General features: G+C 52.1%; 1 protein-coding gene and 4 non-coding genes across 5 annotated transcripts; 4 read left to right on the forward strand and 1 right to left on the reverse strand.

Moving 5' to 3' along the window:
* Positions 1–10,889: 10,889 nt before the first annotated feature.
* Positions 10,890–10,971, reverse strand: TRNAS-AGA. Its single transcript has one exon. It is a non-coding gene; the product is annotated as a tRNA-Ser (tRNA).
* Positions 10,972–14,737: 3,766 nt separating this feature from the next.
* On the forward strand, positions 14,738–14,809 carry TRNAQ-CUG. Its single transcript has one exon. It is a non-coding gene; the product is annotated as a tRNA-Gln (tRNA).
* A 1,205-nt stretch (positions 14,810–16,014) lies between these two features.
* On the forward strand, positions 16,015–16,326 carry LOC120375736 (histone H4-like). Its single transcript, XM_039496603.1, has one exon. The coding sequence runs from the start codon at positions 16,015–16,017 to the stop codon at positions 16,324–16,326; it is 312 nt and encodes a 103-aa protein (XP_039352537.1).
* Positions 16,327–16,358: 32 nt separating this feature from the next.
* Positions 16,359–16,431, forward strand: TRNAK-CUU. The gene has a single exon. It is a non-coding gene; the product is annotated as a tRNA-Lys (tRNA).
* A 2,673-nt stretch (positions 16,432–19,104) lies between these two features.
* TRNAK-UUU lies at positions 19,105–19,177 on the forward strand. The gene has a single exon. It is a non-coding gene; the product is annotated as a tRNA-Lys (tRNA).
* The last annotated feature ends 3,453 nt before the right edge of the window (positions 19,178–22,630 follow it).

Below are 22,630 nucleotides of genomic sequence, written 5' to 3' on the forward strand. Positions count from 1 at the left end.
GCTAGAGCCCCGGGAAGGAGTTGAGGTTTGGGTGTCACAAAGGCTGGGGCATGAGCCCCAGGTGCTTCCAGTCTCGCCTTTGCCCTTCCTGACTTGCCAGAGAAAACGGGCGGCTGCCCGGGCTAGCGTGTGGAGCAGTTTCCCTCTTCCAAGTGTGCGCCTGTCCCTGTGCTGGAGGGTACTTGCTACATGGAACCTGGGTGTTTCTCTGCTTCTCGCCAGCTGGGGAAAAGCCTCTTGGGGTAAAATCTCCTGCCCCACTGCCAAAGCCAGCACCTTGAGTGGGAACGGTAAGAGGCCCCACCAGGGGGCTGGCCCTGCTTTCCTACCGTCTTCTGATGCTGGCCACAGAGCATCAGCAGCCGCCCCGCATGCTGGTCAGTGGGTGGCCTTCAGTGGGGGTTTGGCATGGCAGCGAGCAGGCTGGCTGGGTGTTTTTGTGCCTGTCTGAAGGCCACACATAGACATGGTCCTGCCCTCCTCTGGCCCTGCCCTCAGTTGCTCTGTGGCTTTTAAGCCTTCCCTTGGAGCCGTCAGCACCAGCCGCCTCTGCTCTAGGTGCCCAGAGGAGGAGAGGTGCTGGGCTCCAGCCTGGAAGCCTGGCCCTGGCCCTGCTTCCTTTAAATGCCATGTGGGCAAGAGGAAGAGCTGCAGCTACAGGGACCAAAGTTGTGGGCATCAGGTGAAGCAGCAAGAAACCCACCATCAGGTCAACCCGCAGGAATCTCTAGCCAGACGGTTAAGTTCTAGGACCCCACCCTCTAGCGGCCCAGCTGGACCAGAGACCCATCTCCAATGGGCACCAGTGACCCAGGAGGAGGAGAAAAAAACATCCACTCTAGTTCAGCCAGGGAGAGAGTAACCAAGCACGTTGAGCTCTAAGGGCTTGCAGCAAATCAACAGACCCACCAGAGGTCCCTCTGAGATTTGACCTCAGATACCAGGATTCAAAGTCCTGAGTGCTGCCCATTACACCATGGGACCTGCTACTGTTTTGCTTTCTAGACCCCTGTGACTCTCAGCTGGGTGGCTTCCACTCTGCACTTATTGCTTCTCACCAGCGGCTTCCTCTTGCAGGACTCTCTCTCCTCCTCCAGCAACTGTGGTCCTGCACTACCAGATCCGCGGGTCCTTCCCTGAGTCCCTGCATCCCCCTGCTTTGTCTCCATTCCCTGCAGGCTGCAAAAATGTCAGGGGAGGCCGCCCCTCCCTTCACTCGGTGCTCCCGCTCATATCAGCCAACTGCAGCCTCATCTCCTGGAACTCGGGCAGCTGGCGCTTGATCCGGTCGTAGTCACACACTGACTGGCTCCCCAGCCTGGATGCTCTTGTGGAAATCCCACAGGCGACACTGCAGGACTTGGCACCGTTGGTTTCTTTAATGTTGTGGTGTTTCCCCAGCCGCCGGAACAAAGCCACCAACTCCTCCCTCACCGACTCCCACCAATCCCCTGGTTGCCATAGAACCCTCTGATGCTTTCCCGTTCTGCCAACACCACCAGGCTTTGCCCCCCTGCTCCTTTATCTTGCAAGCTCTGGATGTTCAGCTTCCAGTATCCTCTGCCCTGGGTCAGGGACAGGGGCAGCTCCAGGCACCAGCGCAGCAAGCGCGTGCCTGGGGCGGCAAGCCACGGGGGGTGGTCTGCTGGTTGCTGTGAGGGTGGCAGTCAGGCTGCATTTGGCAGCATGCTTGAAGGAGGTCCTCTGGTAATGTGGATTAGGCGGCATGCCTGCGGGAGCTCTGCCAGTCCTGCTGCTTCAACGGCAATTCAGCGGCGGGTCCGATGAAGGCACGGGATCGGCAGACCTCCCGCAGGCATGCCGCCGAATCCACCTTACCAGAGGTCCTCCCGCAGGCATGCCGCCGAATCCACCTTACCAGAGGTCCTCCCGCAGGCATGCCGCCGAATCCACCTTACCAGAGGCCCTCCGGCAGGTGTTGGGATAGATCTGTATTACATTATATACTAATGTTAGATGTGTAGAAAGTGTGACTAGAAAGGAGCAGTGTGACAGTGCTGCCCGTGGGAGCCAGCTGAGGTCACTCAATAAGGGTGAACTGCAAACAAAACGGAGCAGACAAACCCCAAATGCTGGTGGTTATTCCAATACTTAGATTTACCAACCAGCACAAAACAGCTTCTGTAGCACCTCACTGGTTACTCAGAATTCCAAACAACGCAGTTCCCTTAAAGTGCCCAGCCTCAGGCCTCCGTCCAGACACACACGTCAGATATGATGATGATTCCTGAAAATCTGATCACATCATATAAAAGAAAAGGTTCTTCCAATCCCAAAGGATCAGCCACACACCCAGGTTCAATTATAACTTAGATCTTACCCAAAATACACGCTACAGCCAATTCTTATTAACTAAGCTAAAATTTATTAAAAAAGAAAAGAGAGTGAGTGTTGGTTAAAAGATCAATATACAGACAGACTTGAATTCAATTCTTGAGGTTCAGATGCATAGCAGACGTGAGCTTGTAGTTGCCAAAAGTCCTTTTAGAAATAGTCCAGAGGTTATAGTCCAATGTCCATATTCAGGGTGGTTCCAGTCAGTGACTCGGGATCTCAATCCTTATGGCTTAAGATTTCCCCATCTTGAAACCCAAAGCAGATCTGAGATGAAGCAAGATCATGTCCCAGGCTTCTTATATATTTCCAGCAGCCTTTCAGCCTGAGAAAACAACAGGCTTAACTTCTTCTCCCAAACATCCTGGCAATTAGCACAGGGTAATTTACCCATTCAACAGTTCCGATCCAGGTTAGCACAACCTTCAAAGAGACACAGAGACAATAATACTATTTTACTCAAGTATCATCATAAATGTTAATATTCCTTTTTTTGATCTTTGAATTAAAACTACAGCAATAGACAAGACTTGTTTGCTGACATCACAAGCCCTGAGCAAACATCTCCCCTTCTACCTCTAACAATGCAGACTTGCATTTCAAAGCTCTATTCATTTACAGAGTTCTTAAGGTTCACCCATGGGTCAGGTCAGTGGGTGAGGTGAGTTAATTAACACTTTCTGGCCCTGTCACCTTTCAATGAAATACTATATTACACTCATAACGTCAGGGGAGGTCAGGACTGGGATGGCAGGGGCTGCAGATCAGGAGTGAGGGGCACTGTCAGAACTGGAGGGAGAGCAGGGGGCTGCGGGTTGGGAGTGAGGGGCACCAGCAGAGCTGTGAGTCTGGAGGTCAGGACTGGGATGGCAGGGGCTGCGGGTCGGGAGTGCGGGGCACCGTCAGAGCTGGAGGGAGCACAGGGGGCTGCGGGTCGGGAGTGAGGGGCACCGTCAGAGCTGGAGGGAGCGCAGGGAGCTGCGGGTCGGGAGTGAGGGGCACCAGCAGAGCTGTGAATGTAGAGGTCAGGACTGGGATAGCAGGGGCTGCGGGTCGGGAGTGAGGGGCACCCTCAGAGCTGTGAGTCTGGAGATCAGGACTGGGATAGCAGGGGCTGCGGGTCGGGAGTGAGGGGCACCAGCAGAGCTGTGAGTCTGGAGGTCAGGACTGGGATGGCAGGGGCTGCGGGTCAGGAGTGAGGGGCACCATCAGAGCTGTGAATCTGGAGGTCAGGACTGGGATAGCAGGGGCTGCGGGTCGGGAGTGAGGGGCACCACTAGAGCTGGGGGGAACCATGGGGGCTGCAGGTCGGGAGTGAGGGGCACCAGCAGAGCTGTGAGTCTGGAGGTCAGGACTGGGATAGCAGGGGCTGCAGGTCGGGAGTGAGGGGCACCATCAGAGCTGGAGTGAGCGCAGGGAGCTGCGGGTCAGGAGTGAGCGGCACCAGCAGAGCTGTGAGTGTGGAGGTCAGGACTGGGATAGCAGGGGCTGTGGGTCGGGAGTGAGGGGCACCGTCAGAGCTGAAGGGAGTGCAGGGGGCTGCGGGTTGGGAGTGAGGGGCACCAGCAGAGCTGTGAGTCTGGAGGTCAGGACTGGGATAGCAGGGGCTGCGGGTCGGGAGTGAGGGGCACCACTAGAGCAGGGGGGAACCCAGGGGGCTGCAGGTCGGGAGTGAGGGGCACCATCAGAGCTGTGAGTCTGGAGGTCAGGACGGGATAGCAGGGGCTGCGGGTCGGGAATGAGGGGCACCACTAGAGCTGGGGGGAGCGCAGGGGCTGCAGGTCGGGGTGAGGGGCACCAGCAGAGCTGTGAGTCTGGAGGTCCGGACTGGGATAGCAGGGGCTGCGGGTTGGGAGAGAGGGGCACCATACGAGCTGTGGGTCTGGACGTCAGGACTGGGATCGCAGGGGCTGCGGGTCGGGAGTGAGGGGCACCACTAGAGCAGGGGGGAACCCAGGGGGCTGCAGGTCGGGAGTGAGGGGCACCATCAGAGCTGTGAGTCTGGAGGTCAGGACTGGATAGCAGGGGCTGCGGGTCGGGAATGAGGGGCACCACTAGAGCTGGGGGGAGCGCAGGGGGCTGCAGGTCGGGAGTGAGGGGCACCAGCAGAGCTGTGAGTCTGGAGGTCAGGACTGGGATAGCAGGGGCTGCGGGTTGGGAGTGAGGGGCACCATCAGAGCTGTGGGTCTGGAGGTCAGGACTGGGATAGCAGGGGCTGCGGGTCGGGAGTGAGGGGTGTCACGGAGTCCCTGGGCGATGCTCTGGAACTGCTCCCCACAAAGCCACGCAGGACTCTGGGGAGCATCCTCTCCGTTGGAGCAGACTGTCTTCAGGGGAAAAAGCTCACACGGCTTCACCTCCTGGGTCTCTCCTTGGAGCATTCAGCATCCTCTGCCCCTCCGTGCACTTCCCACAGCGAGTCCGCCCAGGTGGGGTCCTGGGGGGGCCAGAGGGTCCTGCCCCCCCACTTCGCAGTCAGATTTGACTCTCAGCCAGCCAGTAACACAGAGGTTTATTTAGATGACAGGAACACCGTCCAAAATAGGTCTTGCCAGTACAGACAACAGGACACCCTTTAGTTAGGTCCATCTGGGGCCCCAGGGAGGCCACAGGCTCATTGGGAGGCCCAAGCCCCATGGGGGCTCCCCTCCATTTCCCAGCCAGAAAACTGCCAACCCCTCTCCAGCTCCTCCTCTCTGGGCTCTGTCTCCTTCCCAGGCCAGGAGGTCACCTGATCTCTTTGTTCTCCCACACCTTTAGCATCCCCCTGCAGAGGGGACGGGCCTGGCCATTAGTTGCCATGGAGACTTCGTCACATGACCCACTCTAGACGAAGTGAGGCAGAGTTTTGGCCAACGTCAGTTTGGAACAGCCCGACTGAGCCCGGCAGTTTTCTCAAAGTATCTGCTGTTGTAAACCGCATGTAGTGTGGACGTGCGAACCCAAAGGTATCAAACATGAAAGACACATAAGGCCAATTACGGGGAGGTTTCCATGGCCAGGCCTGAGGGTTAAGCAGCTGGGCTCTAACAGCTGCCTCCTCAAAAGGAAAAGGGACCTCAGCACCCATAAAAATAACTGGTTGCAAAAATCAATCATCCTGCATCCATCACCACTTTAAATTCTGACCTCTCCTGCCCGATGTGTCTTTGTTTAGCAAACAAGTGAACTGGGGAACTCTGTGGCTGTTACCCTCTAACTCAGGAGAAGGTTACACATCTTGACTCAAGCAATTTTCCTCTTCACAGAATATTTATTTTAAAGTTTATCAAAATAAATTCCATTTGAAATAGAAATATTTACAGTCTACACTGGGGCTCTATTTTCATACATGCTATTTCTCTCCCATGTTCCCCCACTCTAATTCCTTTGGAGTGAGGTTTTACTTTTCAAGATTAGCCACCATTTCCGATATAGGAGGAGGAGCAGCGAGAGAACTAGAAGAAAACCTGAATTATATTGTAACACTGAAAGTTATCACATAATCAGCCTCTTACTTTACACTAATTAACTTCATGTTTAATTTCATTGTCGCTGGTAACAATTTATTCAAAGATTATAAAATATAAACCTATAGGGCAGTTTTCTCTTAATTCCCATTTCCACCCAGTGAGCTTTGTGTGAGGTCACATTCTGCAATAACCTAGGAGCCTTCCATTTCTGTGAGTTCATTTCACCCTGGGTCTTCTCCCAAAAGTGTGGGTAGAAGGGCTCTCATGCTAGTGAGTAGGCTGCATCATGAGAAAACCACCTGTGCTCTATTTCCACACCTTCTAATCTTTCAAAGTAGCAGGAGGTGGAGAAGTGATACAAATGCTTAAGACTTAATAGCAAAACTAAGAGACCAAACCACAGAGCCAGGACTCAGCATTCATGAATCCTGCGGTCTGAACTTGGAATCTGATACATTCCCTCATTGGCTACCATCATTTGCCCAGTATGGAAGTGCTTCTTGTCCAACAAGGCAGCCAGATTGGGACCCATAGGCATGGAATGGCTCTGAAGGAATCAGCTGTTTCTCTCTGTGCTTCATGAAACTTTGGATCCAAATGGTAAAAGACAGTTGTGCTGAATTTAATCATGGCATCCTTTAGGAGTGACCAATGCCACTTAACTAGGGAGCAGCGTTCTAAAAATAGTTTACCTGGGCCACAGGTCACCATAGCTTCCATCTCTAGGGTGAAAATAAATATCTGCAGTTTCTCCCCGAGTTCTTGTCGAATCTTTGAACTTTCTTGGAGTAATTTTACACATCTCTGGTATAGAATTCTTCACCAACCACACAACGTATCAATAGTGATAGTGAGGTACAACTCCCCCAACTATGCCCTTTCATTTCTTTAATCTGGTGGCACAGATTTAAATTAGGGACTAAATTCAGGTGTGGCTTAGAATCCTTGTAAAACACCAAATGTCAGGTAGGTATGGAAAATAGGTCTCTTTCTGCAGCTATATCACATTCAACACGGATTTCATGAGCTGAACAGAAACATCACTTCCATTTTCCCCCCTCCCTACCTAGCTAGGAATTGCATTTCCCAAATAATAGGCAACACACACCTGATTAGGAAGGCGATATCTTCAGGAGTCACCTCCTGCAGGGCCCAGGCCACAACTGCTTTGGGGGCCAAATGCAGGGGTATCGTGCTTCGTTCCAAGCCATTTACTAGGGACTCATCTTCCCAGCCCTTTAGAAAAAATACTGACCTAACCAACTGAACAACAGGGGGATTGGGATGCTGATGGGAAATAAGGGAATCCCTCTGACTTACCCTATCTTCTTCTGTTCTTATAGCCAGTGAAATGACATTTCTCCCTATCCCTGCCCTGTTCCTGCTCTTCGTTATAGTTCAATATATTTTAAGTGAGGAAAATGGTAGGAAAAATATCTGCTCCCCAGCAAAACCTGAAGCAACAGGGAATGAAACAATTTGTTCCGGGGGGGGGGGGGGACTTGATGACTAACAATGGCTTTGAAATGGGGGAACAGTATAACCGTGCTGCTCAGGGTTTGTTTAGACTAGGAAAAGTGATGGAGTTTAGGTCAGGTCCAGGGGAAAGCTAATGCCAACCACTGCCCCTGGGCTGCACCTGCTCTACAACTATAACTGTCTTTTTACACCAAGATCACTAACTTGAGCAGCCAACACCATGTGCAGCCCTAGTGGATGGAAGGCAGAGGTAGCTTTTCCCTCAGTGTTGCTTGTTGGGAATCAAACCTCTCCCACACCTGGAGCTGATGAACATTCCTGGCTGGAGGGAGACACACTCCTACGAGTCAAAAGGAAAGGAGTTGATAGAAAAGATCACAGGACTGACCCCAAAGTGGTGTGAGCTGCAAAAGGCAGAAGCAGGCAACTCATCTAGGGGAGCTGAGAGACCACGGTAAAGATGGTGCAAAGATCACTATATTGGAATTAGCAAATGTGATTTTTTAAAAAAACAAATCTTTGGCCAGCCCTAATCAAGGCATTTCTTACAGTTCTTACATTTCTTTCATGCTCTAGTAAAAATATAACATTAGGGATCTATTATCGACCACCTGACCAGGACAGTAATAGTGATGATGAAATGCTAAGGGAAATTAGAGAGGCTATCAAAATTAAGAACCCAATAATAGTGGGGGATTTCAATTATCCCCATATTGACTGGGAACATTTCACTTCAGGATGAAATGCAGAGATAAAATTTCTCGATACTTTAAATGACTGTTTCATGGAGCAGCTGGTACGGGAACCCACAAGGGGCGAGGCGACTCTAGATTTAATCCTGAGTGGAGTGCAGGAGCTGGTCCAAGAGGTAACTATAGCAGGACCGCTTGGAAATAGTGACCATAATACAATAGCATTCAACATCCCTGTGGTGGGAAGAACATCCCAACTGCCCAACACTGTGGCCTTTAATTTCAAGGGGGAACTATACAAAAATGAGGGGGTTAGTTAGACAAAAGTTAAAAGGTACATTGACTAAAGTGAAATCCCTGCAAGTTGCGTGGGCGCTTTTTAAAGACACCATAATAGAGGCCCAACTTCAATGTATACCCCAAATTAAGAAAAACTGTAAAAGAACTAAAAAAGAGCCACCGTGGCTTAACCACCATGTAAAAGAAGCAGTGAAAGATAAAAGACTTCCTTTAAAAGTGGAAGTCAAATCCTAGTGAGGCAAATAGAAAGGAGCACAAACGCTGCCAACTTAAGTGCAAGAGTGTAATAAGAAAAGCCAAAGAGGAGTTTGAAGAACGGCTAGCCAAAAACTCCAAAGGTAATAACAAAATGTTTTTTAAGTACATCAGAAGCAGGAAGCCTGCTAAACAACCAGTGGGGCCCTTGACGATGAAAATACAAAAGGAGCGCTTAAAGATGATAAAGTCATTGCGGAGAAACTAAATGGATTCTTTGCCTCAGTCTTCACGGCTGAGGATGTTAGGAGATTCCCAAACCTGAGCTGGCTTTTGTAGGTGACAAATCTGAGGAACTGTCACAGATTGAAGTGTCACTAGAGGAGGTTTTGGAATTAATTGATAAACTCAACATTAACAAGTCACGGGACCAGATGGCATTCACCCAAGAGTTCTGAAAGAACTCAAATGTGAAGTTCGGAACTATTAACTAAGGTTTGTAACCTGTCCTTTAAATCGGCGGTATCCAATGACTGGAAGTTAGCTAATGTAACGCCAATATTTAAAAAGGGCTCTAGGGGTGATCCCGGCAATTACAGACCGGTAAGTCTAACGTCGGTACCGGGCAAATTAGTTGAAACAATAGTAAAGAATAAAATTGTCAGACACATAGAAAAACATAAACTCTTGAGCAATAGTCAACATGGTTTCTGTAAAGGGAAATCGTGTTTTACTAATCTATTAGAGTTCTTTGAAGGGGTCAACAAACATGTGGACACGGGGGATCCGGTGGACCTAGTGTACTTAGATTTCCAGAAAGCCTTTGACAAGGTCCTCACCAAAGGCTCTTACGTAAATTAAGCTGTCATGGGATAAAAGGAAAGGTCCTTTCATGGATTGAGAACTGGTTAAAGGACAGGGAACAAAGGGTAGGAATTAATGGTAAATTCTCAGAATGGAGAGGGGTAACTAGTAGTGTTCCCCAAGGGTCAGTCCTAGGACCAATCCTATTCAATTTATTCACAAATGATCTGGAGAAAGGGGTAAACAGTGAGGTGGCAAAGTTTGCAGATGATACTAAACTACTCAAGATAGTTAAGACCAAAGCAGATTGTGAAGAACTTCAAAAAGATCTCACAAAACTAAGTGATTGGGCAACAAAATGGCAAATGAAATTTAATGTGGATAAATGTAAAGTAATGCACATTGGAAAAAATAACCCCAACTATACATACAACATGATGGGGGCTAATTTAGCTACAACGAGTCAGGAAAAAGATCTTGGAGTTATCGTGGATAGTTCTCTGAAGATGTCCACGCAGTGTGCAGAGGCGGTCAAAAAAGCAAACAGGATGTTAGGAATCATTAAAAAGGGGATAGAGAATAAGACTGAGAATATATTATTGCCCTTATATAAATCCATGGTACGCCCGCATCTTGAATACTGTGTACAGATGTGGTCTCCTCACCTCAAAAAAGATATTCTAGCACTAGAAAAGGTTCAGAAAAGAGCAACTAAAATGATTAGGGGTTTAGAGAAGGTCCCATATGAGGAAAGATTAAAGAGGCTAGGACTCTTCAGTTTGGAAAAGAGAAGACTAAGGGGGGACATGATAGAGGTATATAAAATCATGAGTGATGTTGAGAAAGTGGATAAGGAAAAGTTATTTACTTATTCACATAATACAAGAACTAGGGGTCACCAAATGAAATTAATAGGCAGCAGGTTTAAAACAAATAAAAGGAAGTTCTTCTTCACGCAGCGCACAGTCAACTTGTGGAACTCCTTACCTGAGGAGGTTGTGAAGGCTAGGACTATAACAATGTTTAAAAGGGGACTGGATAAATTCATGGTGGCTAAGTCCATAAATGGCTATTAGCCAGGATGGGTAAGAATGGTGTCCCTAGCCTCTGTTCGTCAGAGGATGGAGATGGATGGCAGGAGAGAGATCATTTGATCATTGCCTGTTAGGTTCACTCCCTCAGGGGCACCTGGCATTGGCCACTGTCGGTAGACAGATACTGGGCTAGATGGACCTTTGGTCTGACCTGGTACGGCCTTTCTTATGTTCTTATGTTCTTATGAAATACCAAGAGGGATCTAAGGGCTGGTGTACGCTGGGTACTGAACTGGCAAAGCGATGTTTCCCAGGGTGTGACCCCCCCACAAACCCATATAGTTAAGGTGACCTAAGCCCGGGTTAGATAGTGCTAAAGAAAAGGAAGAATTGTTCTGTCCATGCAGCTATTACAGGGATGGGAAAATCCCTCCAGTCACTGTCTACTCCAAAGTGCTATAGCAGTGCCACAGCAGCGTTTTAAGTGTAGACAGAGTGAAGCTAGATTTATCTCCAGTTTGCACTATGGATGCTCAGGCACTAAGACTACAATAATAACAACAACAGCACAGTGCTTGCGTAGTTGGCAGGATTTGAACCTGCGCAGGGAGACCCCAATGGATTTCTAGTCCAGCGCCTTAACCACTCAGCCACAACTACTTGATATACATCCATTTCACTGCATGATGATTTTGTTCTCACTGAATTGTCACTTCAAATTGTTTGCTCAGACCAGCTTCCCCAGCACACTCACGGCTGCGCATCAGTGTAAGTGTGTCCGTGGGTGAACAGCGAGAATTCCTGCCCATTTCCCTTCCGGCTGGAGCAGCATGAGAGTGTGTTTGTGTGAACGACATTGCTGTAGATTGTTGTTCATTCCCCACTCTGACAATTCAGACAGTCCCTTTCCTAGTCAAATCTCCAGCACATCGTTCCAATAGCAGGGGGCAGGATTTCTCTGGCGCACTGAAATTTTTCAGAGGGCTGGTGCGTGAACTCAGCCTTGCATTCCACCCTTGATGTTTCATGGACTAACAACAGCAGCAGAAAGAAAGAGCGGAGCCAATATCTCCCTGGCAGGGATGCAGGTGCCATGACTCCTCTGTCTGACCGTTGCCATTGCAGGAGAAAAAGGTTCACTGGCATTGAATGCCCTGGCTCAGACCAGAGACACAGGGAGGTTTGTGCGCCTCCACTTTGCGCGCCCGAGGCAAGTGCCTCACTCGCCTCGCCCATGTTACGGCGCTGCAAACTCCATCCCAGAGCCTGCCCCCCAGAACCCCTCCCCCACCCAAACTCCCTCCCAGAGACCAGCCTCTCACCCCTTCTGCACCCAAACTCCCCCCAGAGCCTGCACCCCAATCCCCAGCAGGGGGGTGGAGTGGTGAGGACAGGGATGGGGGGAGGAGGAGGAAGGGGGGGTGGGGTGCTGAGGACAGGGATGGGGGGACGAGCAGGGCGGGGGCGAAGGGAAAGGCCGGGAGGAGCGGACAGGGTGGGGAGGGGACGCCGGGGGCAGGGCTGGAGGGAGAGTCACGGGGGGGGAGACACTGCGGGGGCAGGTTGGGGGGGGGGCTGAGGAGCCCCGCGGCCCCAGGCTGCCGCTTGTGGGGCTGCTCCCAGGCAGCTCAGCCCCCCCCCACTGCTGCCCCCCAGGCCCAGCGGGGGGGGGGGGTGAAGCCCTTTCACTCCGCACTGCCTCTGCCCTGTGCCCCCCCCAGCCCGGATCCCACGCGGGATTCGAATCCCAACGGCCGCAGCGCGTGCCCGGAGGTGGGGGGGGGCAGCGAAGCCTCGGGGCGAGGGAACCGGGGCCTCCCCCCACGCGCCGAGTCTCTGTCCCGCCCTCTCTCCGCCAATCAGGGAGCGGGGAGGGGTGCGGCGAAGTGACGAGTTATGGCCCCTCCTCCAATAGAGGCCGCGTGTGAGAGAGGGAGAACTACGCTTCCCAGTGTGCACCGGGAGGGGGCGCGTTGTCTGAGCAACCTGCTCGTCACTTCCGCTCTGAGAGGAGCCAGGAACTACAACTCCCAGCCTGCCCCGGGGCGCCTCCGTCCTCTCCAGCCCAGCTAAGGGTGGGTCCCTGGGTCAACCTGACACCTCCCCCAACAACGGGTCTGGGTCTGTGCGGGGACTGCACCCTAGACCTCCTCCCCCCACCCAAACTCCCTCCCAGACCCTTAGGCAGGTGAGGGGCGGAGTTTTGGGGGGCGGGGTCTGGGCGGTATGAGTGACATTATTGGCCCACTGGGAGGACTGGAGGACTGGCCCTGGCCCTAAGGTAAATTGAGGTTGAGACCCTGCTTTAAGGGATTGGAGCAATGCTGGAGAGACTGACGGGCAGGGAGCTGGGGAGCTGCGTGTGCTCCAAGGAGAGTTGTTGTTGTGCTCTGGTGACACAGAGCGGGGGTGGGGAGTTTGTAAGCTGTGGTGTTTGTATAGAGAGAAAGTTTACTAACCCCCAGGTTAAAAAACTGTTCATGCTCTGGGCTATACAGGACACTCCTTGCTGTGAGTATAGATCAGTCGTTCAATGTTTCCCTGCAGGGTAATGGCTTCCTAGTTCCAATCCAAGTAATTCCCTTTAAAAACTTTTTCGAATGAAAATCAATTTCCAGACCCATCTCCAGTATGTTCAGGAGTTCGCTGAATGGGGGCAGGGGGCTTGAAATGAATTTAAACACTCAGCATTTTCCTGTGCAAATGAATAAAGACCTAGCAGAACTGTCCAGCAGCTGAAATCAGTTCCAGTCCTCGGCATCTCTAAGAGGGACACTCGGTAGCTGAGGCATGTGGGACACCTCTGTGGTGAGGACAGGTGAAAAAATGCTGGATTCAATGAAAGCTGAGCCCATAGGAGGGGAAGGTGAACGGCAGCACCACACAGGGTCATAACACTCAGACACGGGGCTTCACTGTCACTGCCCCTGTGTTTTCCATCATTTCTATCCTAAGGAACAGACCCCCCCCCCACGCACTGTCACACACAACCTTCTCCCCTTGAGCCCCATCCCACCCCTACCCCTCTCCCCCACACACGCCATGGGACACAGCCTCTTGGTGACTCACCCAGATGGGGGCTTGTCTCTGCATCTCCCCAACGGAGGGGCAGAGAGCCGAAAGGGCCACAGGAGACCAATGGAGCTAGGCAGGGATAGAAAAGACTTCCCCTCCCTTCTCTTCCCCTCCCTTCTCTTCTCAAGAGTCTTGTTAATCTCACCCATGGGACGTTCCAGCACCGGGTGGGCTCAAAGCACCAACCTTCCCCTCAGCAACAGAAGGGGGAACCAGATCTATCACATGGAAGGAGGCTCCCCACCTCTGCTGCTGCCATCCTGCAGCCTTTAATATGGATTTGTTTTAGCTAATGCAACCCCCTCAACCCCTAATTCATCCATGAATCAAGGAGAAAAAACTCTTAATCAGGCACCAGAGGTGCAGTGGGTTAGTACACAGAACTCATAATAGTAGTGCTGAGTGGAGTGATGTTGAAGTTGTGAGCTCACCTGGAGCACTAGTTTTCTTTAAGCAAATGGCTTCTGCCAATCATTTTGCCCTGCAGAAAATACAATTGCAGCTCAGAAGACACCGGGGTCCCCTTGCTTTACAGAGAGCAGGGCAGAGCAGAGTCCACAGATCTACCAGGCTCTGCTCTCCACCAGCCGCCTGTGTCAGGAGGGGTCGAGCAGAGCCCAGAGCACTGCCCCCGACTCCCCCTCAGTCTTTGCTCCCCAAACCACCTGTGTGCTCACCCTCTTCGCTGTGAGACTCAAACCCTGCCTGGCTTTCTGTATGTCGGTGTGGTTTTCAGCTGTTGTGTTGATGTGCATGTGGGTCCTGTGTGATTTTGGTGGATGCCTGGCATAGTTTTGTGTGCGTGGGTGTGTGTATGATTTTTGCATGCAGATTGTTTTTTGCTTAGTATTCTTTTGGTATGTGGGTTTTGTGTTTCCTGTTGTGGGCTTTTGCTGTATTTTTTGGTGTGGATTTGTTCTTTCTATATTTTGTGTGGTTTTCCTTTTTGTGTATATGGCTCTGTGTGCTGTGCGGGTTTGGTTTTTGTTTATGTCTGTGTGGGTCTGTGCAGTGTGTGATTTTCTCATTCTCTCTGTGTGGGTTTGTCTCTCTGTTTGTATCTTCATGTGTAAATTCACTGGAACTTTTCAAACTCTCCACAGCTTTGCCAATTTTCACCAGGAATTTTTCTCCATTAACAAATTCTCACTTGTTCCCTACCAGTTGGTGACCATTGCCCCAGGGGCCTGTCAGTCTCAGGGTCCTGATTTCCCATTGGCCCTTCCCGCTTCTATTGGGACTGGGAACGAGCCAACCAAAAACCCCACTCAGTTTTAGTAAAGGGCCAACAGTCCCTTACACAAGCTGGGCCTGTGAGGGTTACCATTGTGCAGAGAAAGCAGCACAAGCTGGTCCCATGGTGTAATAGGCAGCACTCAGGACTCTGAATCCTGCAATCTGAGTTCAAATCTCAGTGGGACCTTTGGTTTGTGGTGAAGCCCTAGAGCTCACACTGCTCCACTTCCCTGTCTCCTGTTGGACAAGAATAAGTCTTTCCTCTCCTGCTGGGTGATTCAGGTGCTGTGGGGGGTCAGGGCTCTATAGCTGGGTAATGGTGCCTGAGGGTTGGGATTCCAATAGCTTCACATGGTGCCCACAAGTCTGGTGCTGCTGTGCTTCTCCTCTTGCCTACCTGGCTCTTGAAGAGGGCTGGGCAGGCAGGAGCCCACCACTTCTCCTCCTCTGGGCACCTAGAGCAGAGTCAGCTGGTGCTGACAGCTACAAGGGAAGGCTTAAAAGCTGCAGGGCAACAGAGGGCAGGGCAAGAGGTGGGGAGAACCATGCCTATGTGTTGTCCAGCAGACAGCCACAGAGACACCCAGCCAGGCTGCTCCCTGCTCCCTGCAATGCCGAACCCCCACTGAAGGCCACCCTCAGGGTGGCTGCTGATGCTTTGTGGCCAACATCAGAAGAGGGTAGGAAAGCAGGACCAGGCCCCCTGGTGGGGCCTCTGACGGTTCCCACTCCAGGTGCTGACTTTGGCAGTGGAGCCGCCCATTTTCTTTGGCAAGTCAGGAAGGGCAAAGGCGAGACTGGAAGCCCCTGGGGCTCATGCCCCAGCCTTTGTGACACCCAACCCCCAACTCCTTCCCAGGGCTCTAGCTGAAGCCAGAGCATTGGCCTGAGCAGCCAAGAAGAGGTTCCAGCCCTGAAGGGAGCAGGACTTGCAGCACAAATTGAGCACAACCATGAGGGGACTCAAATCCTGAATCATCTGATCCACAGGGAGATGCCTTATCCTTTAGGCCACATGATGAAGGGGTCTAAGCTCTTCTTTGGAAAAGCTGGACACTGTGTTTCTCAGGTCATCTGCTGAGGGGGCCGAGACGCTCTGGGCACAAGAAGTCGAGTTCCCAGCGAGATGTGAGACTTAATTGTATGGGGCCAGGTGCAGGACTTTGGCAGGGAGGCTCGGGCATGGGGGATTGGGGTGCAGCGGACGGACCAGCTGTCTAGTTGCGGAGATTCAGTCGCACTGAGGCACAGGAGGGAGGAGGAGGAGGAATCCTGCTGACAGGCAGTGGCTGTGCAGAAAAAGAGGAGGGGTTGCTGGGACTTTTTTTGCCTCTCTTTTGCCTGCCTGCTCACTCTTGAGGTGAACGGTGAAGATGCTTTTCAACAGCGAATATGTCTGGGCATGGTAAGGGAGGCAAGGGTCTTGGGAAAGGAGGCGCTAAGCGCCATAGGAAGGTGTTGAGGGATAACATCCAGGGTATTACGAAACCCGCTATTCGCCGTTTGGCTCGTCGTGGGGGAGTGAAGCGTATTTCAGGCCTCATTTACGAGGAGACTCGCGGGGTGCTGAAAGTGTTTCTGGAGAACGTGATCCGAGATGCTGTTACTTACACCGAGCATGCGAAGCGGAAGACTGTGACTGCTATGGACGTTGTTTATGCATTGAAGCGCCAGGGTCGGACTCTGTACGGATTTGGAGGCTAAACTGTGCCAGTAATTCTCTTCAACAACAACAAGCCCAGGTAGCTCAGTTGGTAGAGCATCAGGCTCTTAATCTGAGGGTCCAGGGTTCAAGCCCCTGTCTGGGTGCTCAGCTTTTAAGTTGCCCTGTGTGCCAGGAGCCAAACTCTGTTCACAGCCATGTGCAGATTCCCAGAAGCTGTGGCCATTTCCTGGGAAGGTTCCTTTCCTTAGCAAGCAGGAGAGAGGCCGCAGGTGCAGATAGCGCAGTCTCTGGCTGGCAGGAAGCGCTGTGGGGCCAGGTGCTGAGAAAGCTCAGAGGGGGAGCAGCAGAGATGAGGGGAAGAGAGACAGAGAAGCAATGAGGACAGAGCACAAGTGTGTACAGGGGGCATCTGGTCTGGATATTGTGGGGAACTTCCCTGCTTTATATACAACCCTGGTGGAATTGGCCAGTGGAAAGATCTGAGTCCCCACCCCCTTACCCAGAGGCTGCCTGACCTTGAGGACTGTTAGGATACAGAGATTCAGGCCAGTCTGCAAAGGCCTGTACTTTAAGAATTTAGGTGTATTTTTATCACTTAGCTAGTTATACAGGTATAAAAGAAAGAATAGAAAATCACTGTCTGTTTGTGTAATGGCCTTCTCTTACTGTGACAGTCTGAGGCCTGGTTCTTCGGCTAAGCAGCAAAGGCAGCCATAAGCTGGGAAGTGTATGGTCACATCCTCACATTCCCAACTAGTCACACTGAAATAAGGTGCTATTGGGCTGTTAGGAATACAATCCTGCCCTGATATTCCATCACCTCCAGAGAAAGGGAAACTTAGTTTGGTAGCATCATCCTGTCTGGCAAGAACTCACTTATCAATAGACACAGCTGGAAAACCCTTATGTCTGTATAGATGTAGTTGTGAAATCCTCCCTTCTGTATTGTTTTGTATGTTTATTTGCATGGTCTCTGTCTGGTTCTGTGATTGTTTCTGTCTGCTGTTATAGTTGATTTTGTTGGGTGTAAACCAATGAAGGTGGTGGAATATAATTGGTTAGATAATCATGTTACAGTATGTTAGGATTGGTTAGTTACATTTCAGTAAAATGATTGGTTAAGGAATAGCTAAGCAAAACTCAGGTTTTACTATATAGTCTGCAGTCAATCAGGACGGTTGGGGGGAGTGGGGAAATGGGACCAGGGACTGGGGATGGGGGAATTGGGATCATGTTTTTCTAAAGGGGAAAATGGGAACAGGGATGGGAACAGAAACAGGGATACAGGCAAGGTTCTGTGGTGTCAGAGCTGGGAAGGGGGACACTGAGGAAGGAAACTGGAATCATGCTTGCTGGACATTCACCCCAATAAACATTGAATTGTTTGCGCCTTTGGACTTTGGGTATTGTTGCTCTCTGTTCACGCGAGAAGGACCAGGGAAGTGAGAGGGTGAAGGAATAAGCCCTCTAATACTGTCATTTGTTGCTCTAGGCTCCATTCACATCCCACGTCTGACACCATCACTGTCTTCTATCTGATGACATAGCCTAATTTCAACCTCTCCTGTAACATTACACCACCAACTATTTAGCATTTGTATGAGAGAAGTTGGAGGGAATTCAAACATCTTCAAATGGCAAAACTTTCCCCCCGGCCTGGTCACTGAATCCTATGGTGAGAAACTTTCTGTGCATTTCAGTTTCTTGTATTGTTGGATGGGGCCTGAAGTGCTGGAAGGGAAATGTCCATGGAAAACTTGGACATCACTGTTGTCCAAAAAAAAGCAGGTGTTAGACACAATCGCTTCTCGTATTCCCGTGGAATCCGAGTCTAGCTGAAGAATTTCTGTCTATCCTAGAGAGAATCATTCCATTGTAAATACAAATGAAATGCGATCTTCAGGTCGAGTCAGCGCCTTTTAAAAATATTTACTGAGAAAAAAGCCATTCTTTGCCTTGTTGATAAGGACAAGAAGCCCTCTTTTCCTTTCTATTTCAAATGCAAAATGAATGGAGATTTTCATTGAAAAACTTCTGGTTTTTAGGGGGAATTGAACCCAGGCCATGGCTGCTAAAACACCAGAACTTATTGCTTAAAGCACCAGGGAGGGCTGTTTTTTTCTGACAGCCAGTGTTGTTTTTCTCAGCCTCCTACTTCACCAATGTCAGACTCTGAGTGTAGTCAAGGTCTCGAATAGGCTCCCAAAGGCATCTGTGGTGTCTCTGTCCTCAGAGGTTTTTAAGAACAGGTTGAACAAACCTCTGTCGAGGATAGTCTGCATATACTTGGTCCCATAGACAACCTGCTCTGGCTCTATCTGCTACCTTCATCGTGTTTGGCTGTAAAGGTGAGAAATGATGGGGAAATTGGCCCCTCTTTCAAGTTTAAATGTTGTAACTTCTACATCTAGACTGGGGTGGCCAACCTGAGCCAACGTAACTGCCAAACGTGCACCTTTGTATGCAACTGCTGAGTCAGTTGTGAACCTTGCTACCATTATCATTATCCCTTTGAAATGATGATGGTGATGGACACTTGGCTCTATATCCCAGAGTGCCCTGGACATCTACAGGCTGCATTAGCCAATCCAACCATTTGGCACTTACAGATGGGCACCTCTGTATTGTGCCTGAGTCTTGTACAGCTATGAATGGCTGGAAGATGCCGATATTTTCCCGTCTTTTTAACCAGAACTAATACCCAGCCAGGCCAGGGCTGGGAAGAGAGAGAGAGCAGCAGGTTTCCCCTATTGTGGCCATCTCGCTTTTTCTTGACTAGCTTCACCTCTGCACCAACTTGCACTTTTCACATGTGAGCCTGGCTAGCTCAGTTGGTAGAGCATCAGACTTTTAATCTGAGGGTCCAGGGTTCAAGTCCCTGGCCAGGTGAAAAACTTCTCGCTGTGATTATAAAAATCTGTCTTTCTGGAGTCTTGTTCAGTGTTACTCTTTCTTTCTAGGATTTTGCCTTTCCTAAGAAGGGCCTTTCTGTGGGGAGGATTGAAGGAGCAACTCGTTTTCATCCCCTCTGTCCTTGCAGGCTGGAGGAATAAAGTCCTCTGGGAATAGAGCATGTTCCTCCCCTGCAGACACAAACACACAGAATATTCATAAGGAATTAGAATTAGAATCCACCACTTTCCTTGGGAGCTTGTTCCTGTCGTGAATCATCCTCGCTGTTGAATATTTGTGCCTTAGTTGTAATATGAATTTGTCTCTTTTCACCTTCCAGCCATTGGGTCTTGTTATGCCTTTCTCTGCTTGATTAAAGAGCCCTTTAATACCCAATCTTTTCTCTCCATTAAGGCCCTTCAACACTTCAGTGAAATCACCTTTCAATCTTCTTTTGATAAGCTAAACAGGTTGAGCTCGTTCAATAGCAAAGAGCCACCAAATGTTCTGAGGGCTGGAGAAAAATGTCTTCTAGGGAAAGTGGTGGATTCTCCATCTCTTGATGTCATTTAATGAAGACTAGATGCCTTTCTGGAATGTGTTTGCCCAAAAGTAGCTATTGTGTCTTACAGGAGGCCTGTAATATGCAGGGGGTCAAATAAGATGCTCTAGTGGTCTCTTCTGGCCATAAAGTTGACTAATTTCTGAAAAACTGAGTGTAGCATTGGGAGCAGCATCTGATGTTTTTCTGTCTAGCCGGCTTGCTTCCTAGAACGAACGCTCCTTGAGTGGGGTGATCCACAGGGAGTAGCTCAAACCTCCAAAGTGCCTGGCCAGGGGCAGGACGTTAGCACAGGAAGGGAGGGGTGTGGCAGTGACATCACAAAGGCCTTTTGCAGGACCTCAGACTATTGGTCAAAGGTGGTGGGGAGGTGGTGACCTCACAGAGAGATGCTGACATCAGCCAGGCAGGACAGGGGCGAGGGGCCAGGGAAACCTCAGAGACCCCTGTGGCTTTGCTTCAGCAAGTCTCCTTCTCCAGGTCTCTCTCTGAGGACTGAGGGAGTATTTGGGTTCACGGACGTGAGCACCAGGAGGAACCTCTTTCGAGTTTTCTCCTTCCCTTTTAGTGATTTTACTAGAAAACAGACGTCCCTGTTTAGAAGGTAAGAGCCTCCTCGAGGTTTGAATCCTGTTCAGTCTCATCCATCTGGTGACAGTTGAATTCTAGGCATGGAAAACACGACCTTAAGGAGGCAGAATTTTATTCCGTACCTGGGATTTTGTCCCTTAAAATCACTGGGGACATTAGGGTTTGTTCTTTTTGTTTCACCTTTTCCTCCATCCATCCCTCCCTCCTTTCTCTTCGTCTCTTGCTTCTTTTGTCCTTTCACCTGTTCCTCTCCCAAAACCAGGAGCAGTGTCAGGCATGGGCGGCAGGTTATATATTTGTGTGGGGCCCGGGCCCCAGCAATATTCAGGGCTGGGCGCCCTGCTCCAGCAATAGTTGGAGCTGGGTCTCTTCCCGCCCCCCGGTCCTGCCTGGATCGGCCCCGGCCACCGCAGGTCTCCCCCCGCCGCCGCGACCCTGCCTGGAGCAGGTCCCAGCCCCCGCCTGCCACCCCCCCTCCGCGTGTTCCCCCCCCTCCGCCGCGTTGTGTTGCGTCCCTGCCTGACAGAACGCAGCGCGCCTCTCCCCTGCCTGCTGCCCGGAGGGCTCCCAGCAGATTTGCTGTCTGCTGCCGCAGGGTCCTAGTGCCTGCCCTCCGCCATTACTGGCAAGGCAGGCTGCCCTTACCCTGAGCCTCTCCAACCCCAAACCCTCAGCCCCAGCCAGAGCCCTCATTCCCCCCGCACCCTAATCCTCAGCCCCAGCCCTGAGCGCCCCCGCAGCATGAACCCCTCATCCCCCTGCACCCTAATCCTCAGCCCCAGCCAGAGCCCTCATCCCCCTGCACCCTAATCCTCAGCCCCAGCCAGAGCCCTCATCCCCCCACACCCTAATTCTCTGCCCCAGCCTGAGCGCCCCACATCATGAACCCCTCATCCCCGCACCTAATCCTCTGCCCCAGCCAGAGCCCTCATCCCCACACCTAATCCTCTGCCCCAGCCCTGAGCGCCCCCGCGCAGCATGAACCCCTCATCCCCCTGCACCCTAATCCTCTGCCCCAGCCAGAGCCCTCATCCCCCTGCACCCTAATCCTCTGCCCCAGCCCTGAGCGCCCCCACCGCATGAACCCCGCATCCACAGCCCGCACCCCCAGCCCAACCCTCTTCCCTAGCCCTGAGCCCCCTCCTGCATCATGTACCCCTCATCCTCAGCCCCACAGTCCTCACCCTGCACTCCCTCCTATCCCCAAACTCCCTCCCCCTTCCCACACACCCCTTCCCAACCCCAAACTCCATCCCAAAGCCTGCACCCTTCACCTCCTCCTGCACACCCACCCCCAGCCCCAGCCCAGAGCCTGCACCCAGCACCCATCCTGCACCCTAATCCCCGGCCCAGGATCTGCACCCCAGACCTCCCCCGCTGAGCCCCCTCCCAGAGCCTTAGGCAGGTGGGGGCAGAGTTGGGGGGGGCGGAGTTGGGGGCGGGTTCTGGGCCCCACCAAAATTTTTACAAACTGGCCACCCATGGTGTCGGGGTGTGTTTGGGGCAGGGGCAAAGAGGGGGATGGGCAGCACTGGGGGAGGGGGAGCTTGGGGGGTGTTGGGGCGGGGCAGAAGAGGGGATGGGTGGCATCGGGGAGGGGTGCTCGGGTGGGGTTTGGGCACGGGGCAGAGAGGGATGGGCGGCACTGGGGAGGGGGAGCTCGAGGGTGTTTGGGGGCGGGGTAGAGAGGGGATGGGCGGCACTGGGGAGGGGAGCTCGGGGTGGTTGGGGGCAGGGCAGAGGGGATGGGCGGCACTGGGGAGGGGGAGCTTGGGGGTGTTGGGGTCAGGGGCAGAAGAGGGGATGGGTGGCATTGGGGAGGAGCTCGGGTGCGGTATGGGCACGGGGGCAGAGAGGGAGATGGGCGGCAGTGGGGGAGGGGGAGCTCGGGGGTGTTTGGGGCGGGGGTAGAGAGGGGATGGGCGGCAGCGGGGAGGGGAGCTCAGGGGGTTGGGGCGGGGTCAGAGAGGGGAGGCGGCACTGGGGAGGGGAGCTCGGGGATGGGCGGCACTGGGGAGGGAGCTCAGGGGTGTTTGGGGCTGGGGCAGAAGAGGTGGATGGGTGGCACTGGGGAGGGGAGCTCAGGGCTGTGTTTGGGGGGCGGGGTAGAGAGGGGATGGGCGGCACTGGGGAGGGGAGCTCAGGGGTGTTGGGGCAGGGGCAGAAGAGGGGATGGGCGGCAGTGGGGGAGGGGAGCTCGGTGGGTGGTTGGGGCGGGGCAGAGGGGATGGGCGGCACTGGGGCGGGGGCCTCAGGGGGTGTTTGGGGCGGGGGCAGAGAGGGGATGGGCGGCAGTG

Source organism: Mauremys reevesii, linkage group 12 (genome assembly GCF_016161935.1).
Source record: "Mauremys reevesii isolate NIE-2019 linkage group 12, ASM1616193v1, whole genome shotgun sequence".
Taxonomy (NCBI): domain Eukaryota; kingdom Metazoa; phylum Chordata; order Testudines; family Geoemydidae; genus Mauremys; species Mauremys reevesii.